This window comes from Oncorhynchus tshawytscha, linkage group LG18 (genome assembly GCF_018296145.1).
Source record: "Oncorhynchus tshawytscha isolate Ot180627B linkage group LG18, Otsh_v2.0, whole genome shotgun sequence".
NCBI classification, from domain to species: domain Eukaryota; kingdom Metazoa; phylum Chordata; class Actinopteri; order Salmoniformes; family Salmonidae; genus Oncorhynchus; species Oncorhynchus tshawytscha.
The window spans coordinates 27,822,769-27,837,260 of NC_056446.1; the positions used below are offsets into that span (position 1 = coordinate 27,822,769).

General features: G+C 44.9%; 1 protein-coding gene across 4 annotated transcripts in view; it reads left to right on the plus strand.

Annotated features, from left to right (window-relative positions):
- The first annotated feature begins 1,091 nt into the window (after positions 1-1,091).
- LOC112251520 (1-phosphatidylinositol 4,5-bisphosphate phosphodiesterase beta-1-like) overlaps positions 1,092-14,492 on the plus strand; it is a 281,755-nt gene continuing 268,354 nt past the window's right edge. For all 4 annotated transcript variants that reach the window (XM_042300899.1, XM_042300898.1, XM_042300896.1 and 1 more), the window contains exons 1-2: positions 1,092-1,456; positions 10,598-10,675. In XM_042300899.1, coding sequence (XP_042156833.1) covers positions 1,358-1,456; positions 10,598-10,675 — 177 coding nt within the window. In that variant the 5' untranslated portion in view covers positions 1,092-1,357. The remainder of the gene's footprint in view (positions 1,457-10,597; positions 10,676-14,492) is intronic.

Consider the following 14,492-nt stretch of genomic DNA (forward strand, 5'->3'; position numbering starts at 1 on the left):
ACACACACACACACACACACATGGGCCCTGGCACACGTGTACACACACACAGGCACGCGCATACACATAGTCCCAGAGGTGTGTGTGTCAGGAGTAATCAATCATTATTGACGTGGGACAAGAAGCCAGCACCACTTCCATTTCACACAGACATGAAATCTGTCAGTCAAAGTTTTGACGAGTTTGACAAGTTTGATAGCTGGAGTGTCCACTGACCACCAAGAGGAAAATGTCAGTATGAATATTGGTACATTCCTTTTAGGACATTTTAGGAAGTGGTGTGGGCGTTTTGATACCCAGAAGGACCCTTCTTTCTGACAACAAAGTCAAAACTCCAAAAAGGTTTTGACCCATGTCTCTGTGACTGTGACTATGACTGACAGTCCAGCCCTCTCAGAAGTTGTTTTCTTCTCTGCAGTTCTCTTAAGAAGTACTTGCAGCGTGAGTGGGTAGAGTGATGGAGGAGGACCAGTCATTGACTGTCACCATCAGAGAGATGGGAAATGTCTTCTCCAATCAAATCAAGGAGAGAGGGACAACACTTCAAGGTATAAATAATAATATAGAATTGGAGATAATTGTCTTTTGAGTCATCTGAAGTTGTGATCAGTTGTGTGCTGATGATATAGACACAACACATCTGTAGCACATTCTTCATCTGAAACAATCCCTATCCTTGTTTCCCATAGAAAAGCATCATGCACTATGTTCTATGTTCAGTACAGTTCAGTCAGGTGACAGTGGAACTAGAGGAGGTCCAACATCTTGTCCATAAAAGAATCTGTGAGTAAAAACATCTGTTACATATTGTTTACAATAATTATCCTTCCAACTGTCAGTCAACATCATCACACATCCAAGAGTGCTTGTGGTCAATTTGGCCACTTATCTCACTTGTCTAACAGTGCTCTCTCGCTCTCTCGTTGTGTGTGTGTGTGTGTGTGTGTGTGTGTGTGTGTGTGTGTGTGTGTGTGTGTGTGTGTGTGTGTGTGTGTGTGTGTGCCTACTATCCAAGATGCCTTGAGCGCAGGGAGGCGCTAGATCACATAGAGCCACTGAACTCGTCCCCCGCATTAACTGTTTTTAAATGGGAGTGCAGACACACTCATTCAGTCTCTCTCCCTCTCGTCACCAGCGGACTTCACTCGGTCCCTCCGCTGCGCCTGGAGCTTCAAAGCAAAGACCCGCTAACCCATGCGGGGATTAGATACTACCAACACTAGTGGGGTTTTGGTCAGCCTACAGTTCTTCTCAACAGAAGGGTAATTTCGTTTAGGAAAGCAGGCGAAAGGGAGAGAAAGGGCGAAGGAATTAAAACCGTTTCTTCTGCTGTCGGTTGAGGAGAGTAGATGAGTCAATGGCCGGAGCTCAGCCAGGAGTTCACGCGCTGCAGCTCAAGCCCGTGTTTGTGAGCGAGAGCCTGAGAAAGGGCAACAAATTTATGAAATGGGATGATGTAAGTATTTTTTTTTTGTCAGAGTGGACGGCTTTGTCACTGTCCTTTGTGTAGTCAATGTTTGTTACACATTTACCACGGCACTGTAACGCATGTGTTACACATTTACCACGGCACTGTAACGCATGTGTTACCCATTTACCACGGCACTGTAACGCATGTGTTACACATTTACCACGGCACTGTAACGCATGTGTTACCCATTTACCACGGCACTGTAACGCATGTGTTACACATTTACCACTGCACTGTAACGCATGTGTTATGCATTTACCACGGCACTGTAACGCATGTGTTATGCATTTACCACGGCACTGTAACGCATGTGTTACACATTTACCACGGCACTGTAACGCATGTGTTATGCATTTACCACGGCACTGTAACGCATGTGTTATGCATTTACCACGGCACTGTAACGCATGTGTTACACATTTACCACGGCACTGTAACGCATGTGTTACCCATTTACCACGGCACTGTAACGCATGTGTTACCCATTTACCACGGCACTGTAACGCATGTGTTACCCATTTACCACGGCACTGTAACGCATGTGTTATGCATTTACCACGGCACTGTAACGCATGTGTTATGCATTTACCACGGCACTGTAACGCATGTGTTACCCATTTACCACGGCACTGTAACGCATGTGTTACACATTTACCACGGCACTGTAACGCATGTGTTACACATTTACCACGGCACTGTAACGCATGTGTTACCCATTTACCACGGCACTGTAACGCATGTGTTACCCATTTACCACGGCACTGTAACGCATGTGTTACACATTTACCACGGCACTGTAACGCATGTGTTACCCATTTACCACGGCACTGTAACGCATGTGTTATGCATTTGCCACAGTGCAACAGTCTCAACTGGCTGTTTTAAGGGAATAGTAAACTATCGCTTTACCTCGGTTATAGCCTATTGGTTGGTGATATGAAAGCGCTATAGTTGTGTGACAATCTAAAACGTGGAAATAACACAGTTAATTCGAATGTTTGGTTTACATTTCATGGTGTGCGTGCATGTATTTTTCTGTATGTGTGCGCAATCCGTGCGCGTGCGTGCGTGCCTTTTCAGATTGCTCATTGCCTTGAATTAACCGTGTAACAGAGAAAGCTGACACAATAGTGTGATATTGAATCCATAATCGTTTCAAAACGGTATACAGATCCACCTGAATCTCTACAAAACTATACAATTGAACGTTATAAACCTCGGGTTGAATGAGTTGTATACTGGTAGCCTATCACCAACCTCTATTGTAATACCCAATACCCACGCCAGTCAGTAGCAGCTAAATGACCTTGATTAAAATGTATTGCGCACCGCTGTTTAGCACGGCTCTGCTAGAAGCCTATCGTCTCTGGGTAAGATTAGCCTACATTAAAAGAAGGCTACTTACTGCAAAGCGTTTCTCATAGCTAAAACAACTTGTTTTATTTTACACACAGCATGGACATGTGGGGAAAAAAAGGTTTGCAACTTACGTTTTTTTTTTCGCCTAGGGAGCCTAAATAAATAACATACAATTGTCAAGTAGCCAATTAACAACGGAGTATTTGGTGGAATCTGCGTTGGAAATGCCACTGTGTGCACCTGCCAACTGTGTGATGGTGATTGCTATAGCGGAACTGTTGCCTGATACTGCGGTGTTATCATTGTCGTTGTAGCAGAGCAGCGCAAACAAGCGATGACAGTGTATTCCGATATTTTGATAGGCATCAAACATCGTCACAGTGTCAGTCTAATACGCAACTACATTTTTTATACATAAACATTAATGAGTCTTTAATAGCAATTAAAAATGTATCTCTCTCCTCTCTCTCCTGTCTCTCTCTGTCTCTCTTTCCTGTCTCTCAGTCTCTCTCTCCCTTCTCTCCTGTCTCTCCTGTCTCTCCTCTCTCTCCTGTCTCTCCTGTCTCTCCTCTCTCTCCTGTCTCTCTCTCCTCTCTCTCCTGTCTCTCCTCTCTCTCCTGTCTCTCTCTCCTCTCTCTCTTGTCTCTCCTGTCTCTCTCTCCTCTCTCTCTTGTCTCTCCTGTCTCTCTCCTCTCTCTCCTGTCTCTCCTGTCTCTCTCTCCTGTCTCTCCTGTCTCTCTCCTCTCTCTCCTGTCTCTCCTCTCTCTCCTGTCTCTCTCCTCTCTCTCCTGTCTCTCAGTCGCTCTCTCCTCTCTCTCCTGTCTCTCCTGTCTCTCTCTCCTCTCTCTCCTGTCTCTGTCTCTCTCTCCTGTCTCTCCTCTCTCTCCTGTCTCTCTCTCCTCTCTCTCCTGTCTCTCTCTCCTCTCTCTCTTGTCTCTCTCTCCCTCTCTCCTGTCTCTCTCTCCTCTCTCTCTTGTCTCTCTCCTCTCTCTCCTGTCTCTCCTCTCTCTCCTGTCTCTCCTGTCTCTCTCTCCTCTCTCTCCTGTCTCTGTCTCTCTCTCCTGTCTCTCCTCTCTCTCCTGTCTCTCTCTCCTCTCTCTCCTGTCTCTCTCTCCTCTCTCTCTTGTCTCTCTCTCCTCTCTCTCCTGTCTCTCTCTCCTCTCTCTCCTGTCTCTCTCTCCTCTCTCTCTTGTCTCTCCTGTCTCTCTCTCTCTCTCTCTCCTGTCTCTCTCTCTCTCTCTCCTGTCTCTGTCTCTCTCTCCTGTCTCTCCTCTCTCTCCTGTCTCTCTCTCCTCTCTCTCCTGTCTCTCCTGTCTCTCTCCTCTCTCTCCTGTCTCTGTCTCTCTCTCTCTCTCTCTCTCCTGTCTCTCTCCTCTCTCCTCTCTCTCTCCTCTCTCTCTTGTCTCTCCTCTCTCTCTCCTCTCTCTCTTGTCTCCCCTGTCTCTCTCCTCTCTCTCCTGTCTCTCCTGTCTCTCTCTCCTGTCTCTCCTGTCTCTCTCCTCTCTCTCCTGTCTCTCCTCTCTCTCCTGTCTCTCTCCTCTCTCTCCTGTCTCTCAGTCGCTCTCTCCTCTCTCTCCTGTCTCTCCTGTCTCTCTCTCCTCTCTCTCCTGTCTCAGTCTCTCTCTCCCTTCTCTCCTGTCTCTCCTGTCTCTCCTCTCTCTCCTGTCTCTCCTGTCTCTCCTCTCTCTCCTGTCTCTCTCTCCTCTCTCTCCTGTCTCTCCTGTCTCTCTCTCTCTCTCCTGTCTCTGTCTCTCTCTCCTCTCTCTCCTGTCTCTCCTCTCTCTCTGTCTCTCTCTCCTGTCTCTCCCTCTCTCCTCTCTCTCCTGTCTCTCAGTCGCTCTCTCCTCTCTCTCCTGTCTCTCCTGTCTCTCTCTCCTCTTGTCTCTCTCTTGTCTCTCCTGTCTCTCTCTCTCTCTCTCTCTTGTCTCTCCTGTCTCTCTCCTCTCTCTCCTGTCTCTCCTGTCTCTCTCTCCTGTCTCTCCTGTCTCTCTCCTCTCTCTCCTGTCTCTCCTCTCTCTCCTGTCTCTCTCCTCTCTCTCCTGTCTCTCAGTCGCTCTCTCCTCTCTCTCCTGTCTCTCAGTCGCTCTCTCCTCTCTCTCCTGTCTCTCCTGTCTCTCTCTCCTCTCTCTCCTGTCTCTCCTGTCTCTCTCTCCTGTCTCTCCTCTCTCTCCTGTCTCTCCTCTCTCCTCTCTCTCCTGTCTCTCTCCTCTCTCTCCTGTCTCTCCTCTCTCCTCTCTCTCCTGTCTCTCAGTCGCTCTCTCCTCTCTCTCCTGTCTCTCTGTCTCTCTCTCCTGTCTCTCCTCTCTCTCCTGTCTCTCTGTCTCTCTCTCCTCTCTCTCCTGTCTCTCTCCTCTCTCTCCTGTCTCTCAGTCTCTCTCTCTCTCTCCTCTCTCCTGTCTCTCCTGTCTCTCCTGTCTCTCTCTCTCTCTCCTGTCTCTCTGTCTCTCTCTCCTCTCCTGTCTCTCTCCTCTCTCTCCTCTCTCTCCTGTCTCTCAGTCGCTCTCTCCTCTCTCTCCTGTCTCTCAGTCTCTCTCTCCTCTCTCTCCTGTCTCTCTGTCTCTCTCTCCTGTCTCTCCTGTCTGTCTCTCCTGTCTCTCAGTCTCTCTCTCCTCTCTCTCCTGTCTCTCCTGTCTCGCAGTCTCTCTCTCCTGTCTCTCCTGTCTCTGTCTCTCTCTCTCCTCTCTCTCCTCTCTCTCCTGTCTCTGTCTCTCTCTCCTCTCTCTCTCCTGTCTCTCCTGTCTCTGTCTCTCTGTCTCTCTGTCTCTCTCTTTTCTCCATCTGTATATGGTGGTATGTTGTGAGGTGTGTGTGTTTCCCCATGTTGATGTGTTATCGTGTGCTAGCCGTGTTTTTGTAGTTTTCGGATTAGGGTGGGGACCTCTTCCATGGCCACTTTCCAGACCCCACAGTCCACCAAGTCTTTCCTGACACACACACACACACACACACACACACACACACACACACACACACACACACACACACACACACACACACACACACATACATGCATATAGAGAGACCGAGGGTAGGGAGAGACACAGGGAGAGACACAGGGGATAGAGAGAGAGACAGAGGGGAGCTAGAGAGACAGAAGGGATAGAGAGAGAGACAGAGGGGAGCGAGAGAGACAGAGGGGATAGAGAGAGAGACAGAGGGGAGCGAGAGAGACAGTGGGGAGAGAGAGAGTCAGAGGGGAGTGAGAGAGAGACAGATGGGATAGAGAGAGAGACAGAGGGGAGCGAGAGAGACAGAGGGGATAGAGAGAGTCAGAGGGGATAGAGAGAGAGACAGAGGGGATAGAGAGAGACAGAGGGGAGCGAGAGAGACAGAGGGGAGCGAGAGAGAGACAGAGGGGATAGAGAGAGAGACAGAGGGGAGCGAGAGAGACAGAGGGGAGCGAGAGAGAGACAGAGGGGATAGAGAGACAGTGGGGAGAGAGAGACAGAGGGGAGAGAGAGAGACAGAGGGGATAGAGAGAGTCAGAGGGGATAGAGAGAGAGACAGAGAGACAGAGGGGAGAGAGAGAGAGACAGAGGGGATAGAGAGAGTCAGAGGGGATAGAAGAGACAGAAGGGATATAGAGAGACAGAGGCAGACAGATATAGATCATCCAGTAAGTTCGAAATCAAAACCTTTCCCCTGTCTCAGCTGGATGTCAGAAAATAAGTGTCATGGTAACCATGGGGAACCTTGACCATACATGACCAAACAGTGGAGCAAGGAGAGTGGAGTGATTGGTACGATATTGAGCCGAGATGGAAACTAAATCCTCTCAGCATGGTGGAGATGGCATGGAGTGGCCAGAATGCAGTTATTGTATTACAGATGTAGGATCTTAATTTGATCACTCTTTTGTTGCTGAGAATTGTCCTATCACACAGTTATATCAACAGTACCATACTTTTCATGTAGCTTACTGTTGGCCAGCTAATAGCCTGATCACATATCAAGCAACATTAGGGACAAATGTTTCAGGTTTATTTTGCTGTGACAATATAGATCAAATTAAGATCCTACATATGTACACTGTCTGACACAAGTGTTGTAGAGCAAGGAGAAAGGAAGAAGGAGAGAGGGAGAGGGAAGGGAGGGTAGAGGGAAGGGCGGGAGAGGGGAGAGGGGAGAGAGGGAGAGGGAAGGGAGGGTAGAGGGAAGGGCGGGAGAGGGGAGAGAGGGAGAGGGAAGGGAGGGAAAGAAAGACAGAGAAGAAGAGAGGAAGCAGGAAAGAGATTTTATCAAGTATTTCTCATACCAAATCATTTCTGTGGGTTTGAAGACCATTTTACTTCGTAAACTCCATCTGTCTGTACTGCTAATCACCCAGACATTGTTATAATGCAGAAGCTAAGCAATCAGAACAATCCCTATTTTTAGGCTATGGCTAATGGTATGGAACACCACTGTGAGGGGTGGATCCACAGTCCACGGAGGCTGTCCCAACTCTGTCTGCCTGCTTCCCTCTGTCCCTTCACTCAAAGGAGAGCTGAGACAAAACCTCTTAACGATCACAATTACTCCGAAATTGGAAAAACTCCTTGTAATGATGGCGATTTCCTTCCCTGGTGTAAGATTTTGTTGGAAAGAAATTGAGAAAACCTTTTAGCTCTTAAGACTAGTCTATCCTCTGAGATGTGTGTGAATGCAGACCCAGAGAGTGAGAGTCAGTGAGTCACCCCCCTCCCCCAATGATAGCCTCTGAGGAAGTCATAATGACTTCATGTGTGTGTAGCTGTGGCCAGGGAGAGTTGGTCATGAAGAAGAGGAGAAGATGGCCAAAACGCAGCCTAGTGAAACCATGTGAAGTACAATGATGAACGCAGCGATCAGGCTTGTTCCACCAGGCTTGTGAAAATGGCTGTTTTCACATCATTAAGCAGATTGTCAATGGCGACCAGCCATCTTTAACTCTCACAGCCTGATGTTGCAACATAATCCATCAATCCTCTGTGAAGTTCAGGACTATTGGGAAAGTCATTTTTTTCAACCAGTGACAAACACTACAACCATTGCCATAGTCTTAATATCTCATTTTTGTCATCAACTCTATATACCAGGACTTGATATAGTGCATCTTCCCTCTGATTTGTCATGAGTCATGGCATGTTCTTCCTGTGTGTAAGTTGACCAAATCAATCCTTCTTGAATATGTTACAGAGTCACAACGAATCGTTGTTGCCATAGCAAACGTCACCATAGCAAGTGCTTAAAATTCTCTCACAAATCGTTTTCAGCATCTTGCATATGGATGTTGTCTTGTTCTGTCTGTCTGTCTGTCTGTCTGTCTGTCTGTCTGTCTGTCTGTCTGTCTGTCTGTCTGTCTGTCTGTCTGTCTGTCTGTCTGTCTGTCTGTCTGTCTGTCTGTCTGTCTGTCTGTCTGTCTGTCTGTCTGTCTGTCTCTTCCAGGTCCCTCTTTGTTTATCACTTTTGCTATCTGCCTAAGTGTCTCTCACACATTCATTCTTTTTATCTCTCTCTCTCTCTCCCTCCCTCCCCACCTCCCTCCGTCCGTCCGTCTGCTTTCTGTAATAGAGTAGGATCGATACGATAGCAGTCAGTTCTGGTCAGAGGAGTCAGTGTGTACATCAGGTACCACCATTTCAGTTCTGTCTGGCTGGTTCACGCTGTTAAAGATGACCAGACCAGATGACAGAGCTGCCCCCAGTCAGACAGCTATAGATCCTAGACATACAGTATAATAAATACTAGACATCTAGGGCCAGTTTCCCAGATCCAGATGAATTGCTTAATTGTGTTAGGAACCACACCAGTGAGGAAGCACCTGCTTTCAATATATTTTGTATCCCTAATTTACACGTGTTTCCTTTATTTTGGCAGTTACCTGTATATAATCTGCACCATAACATGATGTCATAGAACACATCCTTCAACATAATGAACAACATACAGTCATAGACCTATACCATACAGTCGTAGGTCTATACCATACAGTCATAGATCTATACCATACAGTCGTAGATCTATACCATACAGTCGTAGATCTATACCATACAGTCATAGATCTATACCATACAGTCGTAGGTCTATACCATACAGTCATAGATCTATACCATACAGTCGTAGGTCTATACCATACAGTCGTAGGTCTATACCATACAGTCATAGATCTATACCATACAGTCAGATCTATACCATACAGTCGTAGATCTATACCATCTCATAGATCTATACCATACAGTCGTAGGTCTATACCATACAGTCATAGATCTATACCATACAGTCGTAGGTCTATACCATACAGTCGTAGGTCTATACCATACAGTCATAGATCTATACCATACAGTCGTAGATCTATACCATACAGTCGTAGGTCTATAGCATACAGTCATAGATCTATACCATACAATCGTAGATCTATACCATACAGTCATAGATCAATACCATACAGTTGTAGATCAATACCATACAGTCGTAGATCTACACCATACAGTCGTAGATCTATACCATACAGTCGTAGGTCTATACCATACAGTTGTAGATCTATACCATACAGTCGTAGATCTATACCATACAGTCGTAGGTCTATAGCATACAGTCATAGATCTATACCATACAATCGTAGATCTATACCATACAGTCATAGATCAATACCATACAGTCGTAGGTCTATACCATACAGTCGTAGATCTATACCATACAGTCGTAGGTCTATACCATAGAGTCGTAGGTCTATACCATACAGTTGTAGATCAATACCATACAGTCGTAGGTCTATACCATACAGTCGTAGATCTATACCATACAGTCGTAGGTCTATACCATAGAGTCGTAGGTCTATACCATACAGTTGTAGATCAATACCATACAGTCGTAGGTCTATACCATAGAGTCGTAGGTCTATACCATACAGTTGTAGATCAATACCATACAGTCGTAGGTCTATAGCATACAGTCATAGATCTATACCATACAATCGTAGATCTATACCATACAGTCATAGATCAATACCATACAGTCGTAGATCTATACCATACAGTCGTAGATCTATACCATACAGTCGTAGGTCTATACCATAGAGTCGTAGGTCTATACCATACAGTTGTAGATCAATACCATACAGTCGTAGATCTACACCATACAGTCGTAGATCTATACCATACAGTCGTAGGTCTATACCATACAGTTGTAGATCTATACCATACAGTCGTAGATCTATACCATACAGTCATACACCTATACCACACAGTTGTAGATCTATACCATACAGTCGTAGACCAATACCATACAGTCGTAGGTCTATACCATACAGTCGTAGGTCTATACCATACAGTCATAGATCTATACCATACAGTCGTAGATCTATACCATACAGTCGTAGATCTATGTCATTTTTTCTCAGAAAACCATTAGGTTTGGTTCTGTGATGCAACAATGGTTTAAAAGTGTGTTCAGTGGTGTTGTATATAATCCTGTGTGATTCTTCAGGGTAAGGAAGGACATACAGGAAGATAATCATCCAGTTTGTTCAGCTGAGCGCTGCGCTGGGCTGGCGACTACGGACAGAAACGCCACAGCTTTTTATAGAAACAGCCAATAATATCTGCAGTTGCTATGTAAAGACGGCCCTGGCCTAGGGCTGCCAATCTGTGTGTGTGTGCGTGTGCGCGTGTGTGTAGGTGTCTCTCACAGACAATAACATGCACGGCAGCTTACTACTTTTTCTATCGCACACACACGCAGACACACACACACACACACACGCACACCTTTCCCTCTCTCACAAATGGTACCTTTCTCTCTCTACAGGACTCTACTACGGTGACCCCGGTGACCTTACGAGTCGACCCCCAGGGCTACTTCCTGTACTGGACTGACCAGAACAAGGTAAGAACAAGGATATTACAAAGCAAGATAATAACAAAGATATTACGCGGAAGGAAGATAATAACCAATGGTTACACGTTCAGTGACATCCCATTTCCTTCTCAAAGATCAAGAGGACTTGGGTTGAACCAAGAAACACTTTATAGGCAGAGATGTTAGAGATACTCTTCATTTAGAAGGAAATACATTTAGGAGAAATCAGGTTGTCCTTATTGTGACACTGAAAGAAAAAAACATATTACATGTTATCCTAAGCATACTTACTTCTTGGTCACCTCCCTGACCAAGGCCCTTCTCCCCCGATTGCTGTTTGGCCGGACGGTCAGCTCGCAGAAGAATCTTGGTGCTTCCAAACTTCTTCCATTTAAGAATTATGGAGGCCACTGTGTTCTTGGGGACCTTCAATGCTGCCAATATGTTTTGGTGCCCTTCCCCAGATCTGTGCCTCAACACAATACTTTCTCAGGGCTCTACGGATAATTCATTTGACCTCATGGCTTGGTTTTTCTGTGACATGCAATGTCAACTGTGGGACCTTATATAGACAGTTTTGTGCCTTTCCAAATCATGTCTAAATCAATTGAATTTACCACAGGTGGACTCCAATAAAGTTGTAGAAACATCTCAAGGATGATGGAAACAGGATGCACCTGAGCTCAATTTCGAGTCTCATAGCAAATGGTCTCAATAGTTTTGTTAATAAGGTATTTCTGTTTGTTTTTTTGATAAATGTGCCAACCTGTTTTCACTTTGTCATTATGGGGTGTTATGTGTAGATTGCTGAGGAAAGTGTTTTATTTAATCCATTTTAGAATAAGGCTGTAACGTAACAAAATTAGGAAAAAGTCAAGGGGTCTGAATACTTTCCGAAAGCATTGTATACCAGCTTTACCTCCTCACTGCAGTCGTATACTGTATGTGATGTGAACTGAGCTGAATCATTGACATTTACACTGGCAGTTATTTCTAAAAACTTCTTTATTACCACGACCAGTCAGACAGGAGTTGAGAGGGGAGGAGAGGAGAGGGGAAGAGAGGGGAGGAGAGGAGAGGAGAGGAGAGAGAGAGGAGGAGGAGAGGAGAGAGGGGAAGAGAGGAGAGGAGAGGGGAGGAGAGGAGAGGGGAAGAGAGGGGAGGGGGGGAGAGGAGAGGGGAGGGGGAGGAGAGGGGAGGGGAGGGGAGGGGAGGGGAGAGGAGAGGAGAGGTAAGGAGAGGAGAGGAGAGGAGAGGAGAGGGGAGAGGGGAGGGGGAGGAGGGGAGGAGAGAGAGGAGAGGAGAGGGGAGGGGAGGGGAGGGGAGGGGGGAGAGGGAGGGGAGGAGGGGAGGAGGGAGAGGAGAGGAGAGGAGAGGAGAGGAGAGGAGAGGAGAGGAGAGGAGAGGAGAGGAGAGGAGAGGAGAGGAGAGGAGAGGAGAGGAGAGGAGAGGAGTCAGGAAACCCCTCTGTTCTAACCATTTTCCCTAAAGAGGAAAGGCCATTAGTGAAGAGGACAGGAGAAGACCAGAGGTGTGTGTGTGTGTGTGTGTGTGTGTGTGTGTGTGTGTGTGTGTGTGTGTGTGTGTGTGCATGTATGTGTGTATGCGCGTGCCTGTGTGTAAACACAGACAGTCATCATCTATCTCTCAGTACTGTGTAAACACAGAGTCATCGTGTGTATATAAACACAGGGTTGGTGCGTGCTTGCATGTGTGCCAGGGCCCGTATATAAACACAGAGAGTGTGTGTGTGAGGGGGGAAATATAAAGGCAGAGAGTCATCAGCTATATCTCCGTATATAAACACAGACAGTCATCATCTATCTCTCAGTATATAAACACAGAGTCATCATCTATCTCTCAGTAGATAAACACAGAGAGTCATCAGCTATATATCAGTATATAAACACAGAGAGTCATCATCTATCTCTCAGTATATAAACACAGAGAGTCATCATCTATCTCTCAGTATATAAACACAGAGTCATCATCTATCTCTCAGTATATAAACACAGAGAGTCATCAGCTATCTCTCAGTATATAAACACAGAGTCATCATCTATCTCTCAGTATATAAACACAGAGTCATCATCTATCTCTCAGTATATAAACACAGAGAGTCATCATCTATCTCTCAGTATATAAACACAGAGTCATCATCTATCTCTCAGTATATAAACACAGAGTCATCATCTATCTCTCAGTATATAAACACAGAGAGTCATCATCTATCTCTCAGTATATAAACACAGAGTCATCATCTATCTCTCAGTATATAAACACAGAGAGTCATCATCTATCTCTCAGTATATAAACACAGAGAGTCATCATCTATCTCTCAGTATATAAACACAGAGAGTCATCATCTATCTCTCAGTATATAAACACTCATCAGTATCTCAGTATAACACAGAGAGTCATCATCTATCTCTCAGTATATAAACACAGAGAGTCATCTATATCTCAGTAATAAACACAGAAGTCATCATCTATCTCTCAGTATATAAACACAGAGAGTCATCATCTATCTGAAACAGTATATAAACACAGAGTCATCATCTATCTCTAGTCCATATAAACATCAGAGAGTTCATCATGTAAAACTCTCAGTATATAAAAAGGAGTCAGCATGGAATCTCTCAGTTCTTCCTATAAACACAGAGTCTTCATCTATCTCTCAGTATATAAACACAGAGTCATGGCATCTTTTCTCTCAGTATATAAATAAGTCACAGTATGTATCTGCAGTCTTACTGTACTATAAACTTAACATAGTGTATCTGCATCTCTCAGTACTGTAAACAAGAGTCATCATCTAACATCAGTGTATAAACTGCAGAGTCATCATCTGTTACAAGTATATAACATAGTGTATCTCAGTGTATCTCTAGTATATAAACAATGTGCCTTAAACATAGTCAGCTATCTGCAGTGTTATAAACTGTTACAATGTGCCTTAACATAGTGTATCACAGAGTCACTGCTACTCTCAGTATATAAACATAGTGTATCAGCTATCTCTCAGTATATAAACACAGTGCCTTAACATAGTGTATCTCTCAGGGGTATATAAACACAATGTGCCTTAACATAGTATATAATCTGCAGAGTTATCTCTACTGTTACAATGTGCCTTAACACAGTGTATCTGCGGGGGGTAACAATGTATCTCAGTTACAAACCTTAACATAGTGTATCTCGGGGGGTAATGTATATAAACACATGTGCCTTAACATAGTGTATCTGCGGGGTAATGTACTGTTACAATGTGCCTTAACATAGTGTATCTCATGTATATACAATGTGCCTTAACAGTGTATCTCATCTATACTGTTACAATATAAACATAGTGTATCTGCGGGGTAATGTACTGTTACAATGTGCCTTAACATAGTGTATCTGCAGTGTTACTGTACTGTTACAATCTGCCTTAACATAGTGTATCTGCGGGGTAATGTACTGTTACAATGTGCCTTAACATAGTGTATAAACACAGTGTTACTGTACTGTTACAATGTGCCTTAACATAGTGTATCACAGAGGGTAATGTACTGTTACAATGTGCCTTAACATAGTGTAGAGGGGTAATGTACTGTTACAATGTGCCTTAACATAGTGTATCTGCAGTGTTACTGTACTGTTACAATGTGCCTTAACATAGTGTATCTGCGGGGTAATGTACTGTTACAATGTGCCTTAACATAGTGTATCTGTGGGGTAATGTACTGTTACAATGTGCCTTAACATAGTGTATCTTCCTGGGGTAATGTACTGTTACAATGTGCCTTAACATAGTGTATCTGAGATGGTAATGTACTGTTACAATGTGCCTTAACATAGTGTA